The sequence below is a fragment of the Magnolia sinica genome, chromosome 1, assembly GCF_029962835.1.
Source record: "Magnolia sinica isolate HGM2019 chromosome 1, MsV1, whole genome shotgun sequence".
NCBI classification, from domain to species: Eukaryota; Viridiplantae; Streptophyta; class Magnoliopsida; order Magnoliales; family Magnoliaceae; genus Magnolia; species Magnolia sinica.
In genome coordinates, this window is record NC_080573.1 from 123,202,592 (window position 1) to 123,206,305 (window position 3,714).

The following is a 3,714-nucleotide window of genomic DNA, read 5'->3' on the forward strand; positions in this document are numbered from 1 at the left end:
AAATACCAAGTTCTAAGGACAGGGGCAATTTGGTCCAAAAAATTTTAACAAAACTTATCACATGACTACCCTCGAAATTTTTGAAACTTCCCATCCATTTAGAAATTTTTACCATACCTCAATGTTAATACGGTCAAAATCCCTTAAAATCAAGTATCCAATGTCTTGGATTAGTTGGATCTAGGGTTGGGTTGTGCCATGGACCGACTCCTCTCGACTTTGGGTTTGGCAAGGGTTCACGCTGGACCCAACCTAACTTGCACAAGTTGCACCCCTTGTCCTTAACATTCTAAAGTTTGGATCAAGCGCCCGTGAAAAAATGGTCAACCCGCATACATAAAAGAATTTTGGGGTGTGTTTGGAGCATGGGATTAGATGGGTTTAAGTGGGATGGAATTACCAAAATGTAATGATTACATTGTGTCAGGGATTGTCGTCTAATCTCATGGCTTGGAGGCCATCCCACTTCATGTTTGGGAAATGGATTGGCTACTCATCTTGCCACTACCGGTCGGTGCTCTGTGGCCCCACCATGATGTATGTGTTTCATCCATGCCGTCCACCCATTCTTCCATGTCATTTTATGGTATGAGCCCAAATATGAGTTTGATCCAAATCTCAAGTGGACCTCACAATTGGCCCTAGGAGGTTTTTAATGGTGTAATTCGATCATCACTATTTTCGCATCGTGTGGTCCACTTGAGATTTATATCTACCTCATTTTTGGGATCAAGCCCTAAAATTATATTTCAAAATGGATGGATGGTATGGATAAAATAAATACATCATGGTGGGGTCCACATAGCACCGACCACTAGCCACACAAAACTCAAAGTAGGATTGCAAAAACCCTTGTCCCAGCACTGATTCCAAGAAGGTTAGGGGCTTCACAACCCATATCTTATGTGAGTTACAAACAGGGCATTGCAAATATCCATGGGATCTTAAAACCCACTCCCACCTAATCCCATTTAAACCGATGCGCCAAACGCGCCCTTGGTTCTTTTTCTCCGTGTCCCCAACAGTGAAGTCCATCTTCTGGAAGACATTGACACTGAAACATTGAACCCAGAGGGCCAATTGTAATAAATCTAGGTTCTATCATAGACCAAATGCTTTTAACTTTATTGCCACTCAGGACTATCAGCATCTGTTGCCTCACCGGATGCACATGCTGAGATGGTCCAATGATCAGAACCGTCCATGTTTATGATGCTATGCAATTCGGGCGACCAGACACCTCAGTAAACTTTCACTAAACAGATGTTCCATTTCACCACTGTGTGGAGATGAACAAGAACATTTAAAAGGAATACGATCAAATAAAATAAAAATCAATAACTCAAATTCATCTCTAAAAATCAGAACGATCATAGTTTATTTGTGAAGTACAGAGAAAAAAAAAAAAAAAAAGACGATTCAGATCATGGGACCATTTCAGCATGTGGGCTCCAATGGAGCCGACACGTACTGGCGATCATATGCAAAAGGAGAACTCTTATTCAATCACCGTAAAAAGGGGGGCCAGTCAAAGAAATGAATGTCTTACCAGTGCATCCGATACAATTTTACGTGCATGAGATTAAAGGTGGAGGGCATATTTGTAAATTCATGAGCAGGGAGACCACGACGAGTTAACAACCCCCCGAAAAGACCCGAAGCGACTTTCCTGTAACGCCGGCTTACCGGAATCCCCTGTAACCCCAAACTTTATGGGACCCACAGTGACATTTTTATTATATCCATTCCGTCCATTCGTTTCAACATCTCATTTTAGGACATGAGGGGGATCCAAAACTCAAGTCAGCCACACCACAAAGAAACAGTGGGGATGGTAACACTTAGCGTTGAAACCATCCTCCCAACTTGATTTTTATATACCATTCATAAAGTCATTCGCACCTGCGTGAAGGGAAATCACAAATATAAGCTTGATGAAAAACTCGTGTGGCCCCCGACAAGGTTTCGATGGTGGGCGTGTAATCCTCACTGTTTCCTCGGAATGTGGCCCACTAGAGTTTTTAATATAGACAACCATCACGGCGGGTCCCCAAGAGGTTGGGGTTAAGGGGATTCCAGTGCCCCGTGTTACAGGCTAGCGGTGTCCAAAAAACAGATGATCAGTAGGGCTGTCTACGGGCCGGGCCTGGCGTAGGTATCGGCCCAGAATTTGAACTGTTTCAGACCGGGTATTCAAAATCTCGATTTTCAGGCCCGAGCCCGGCCCATTGATACCCTAAGATTGACCAGTCATCTCTGGTCTGAACATGATGGTGGAAGCTGATAGATTTTCTCCGGTCCGTTTGACGTCGTCAAAAGACCGTGTCTGTTATGAGAAAAGTGGCGTGGTCATCGGCCCCTAAGCCAGAAGCCTTACCAGCGTTTCTAGACGAGCTCAGCTATAAATAACCAGGTGTGGTATTCTCCCTTCTCATCCCACTTTCACAGAGAAAGATAGTTAGAGAGGGAGAGAGAGAGAGATGGGTTATTACATGGGTTTGATTGGGTGTGTGGTTATTGGTCTTATAGCCTTTTTGCTTGAGTGCAATGCTGCCGGTACAACCCATGTTGTGGGTGGCGATTTGGGTTGGACCATCGCAGCATCCGGAGCTCAGTTCTACGTTAACTGGGCTGCACCCAAGATGTTCATGATCGGCGACACTCTATGTACAGCCTCTTATTTCATCATTTTCATCATCATCATCATCATCACCTTCTTCTTCAAAGTTGTATCCATGGTTTTAGCTGTTTATATGAAAGTGCCATATCAGCTCAACATATTCACTAACATGTGGATAAATATCATACAAAAACTAGTTTTCGTCTTCTGTTTACAGTCATATAATACATTTTCTTGATGTTTGCAGCCTTCAATTTCAATGCTCAGATGCATGACGTCGCCCAAGTAACAAAGGCTGACTATGATGCCTGTACTTACGCTAACCCCATTGGTGCCATCATAAGAACAAGCCCGGCAAATGTTCCTCTCAACACCACCGGCGAGCACTACTACATCTGCACGTTCCAGGGGCACTGCGCAGCTGGCCAGAAGCTAGCCATTAATGTCGTCTCCTCCGGTACTGGCGCCCCATCACCAACACCAACAGTTACCACTGGGCCATCAGCCCCACCTACAGGGTCCACTGAACTTCCATGCCCGCCCGACGTTCCAACGAGCCCATCTCTCCCACCGATGGAATTCACAGGCCCTTCGTCCTCACCGACAATGGATCCCAGCTCTGCATCGTCTCTTGTAGTCCGTTTCGTAGTTATGGGAATGATCACGATCTTGTCTGTCATCTTCTTTTAGACACAGTATCTACTGGAGAGTGTTCACTGAGAGCCCGCGGATTTCCACATGTTTTGTTTTGGATTTGTTTTACTTAGTAGATCCATTACCTCGTTAATCTTAGTTTTGCTGGATTATATTTATGCAACCAACTGGACCCATGTAGACACGTGCGCGTGCTTTATTCATTAGATTATTGAGTTTGATTGTTTGATATATGCGTTTACACGTGTGGAAGTTATTATTTTTATGCATGTACGGTAACGTACACACGTTGTAGTCAATGATGAAATGTTTCCAATAATCCCCGGTCAAAGGCACGTGGGCTTCTTGCACAGTTTAGACCATTGCGATGGTATACACAACTTAGATTGGTGCCCAATAAGATGCACGAGCATACGAGATGTACCCTTGCCTTTATTTAT

General features: G+C 44.2%; 1 protein-coding gene across 1 annotated transcript; it reads left to right on the top strand.

Moving 5' to 3' along the window:
* Positions 1–2,430: 2,430 nt before the first annotated feature.
* LOC131256589 (umecyanin-like) lies at positions 2,431–3,484 on the top strand. The gene is made up of 2 exons (XM_058257504.1): positions 2,431–2,667; positions 2,868–3,484. The coding sequence occupies exons 1-2, from the start codon at positions 2,481–2,483 to the stop codon at positions 3,308–3,310; spliced, it is 630 nt and encodes a 209-aa protein (XP_058113487.1). The 5' UTR covers positions 2,431–2,480; the 3' UTR covers positions 3,311–3,484.
* Positions 3,485–3,714: the final 230 nt, after the last annotated feature.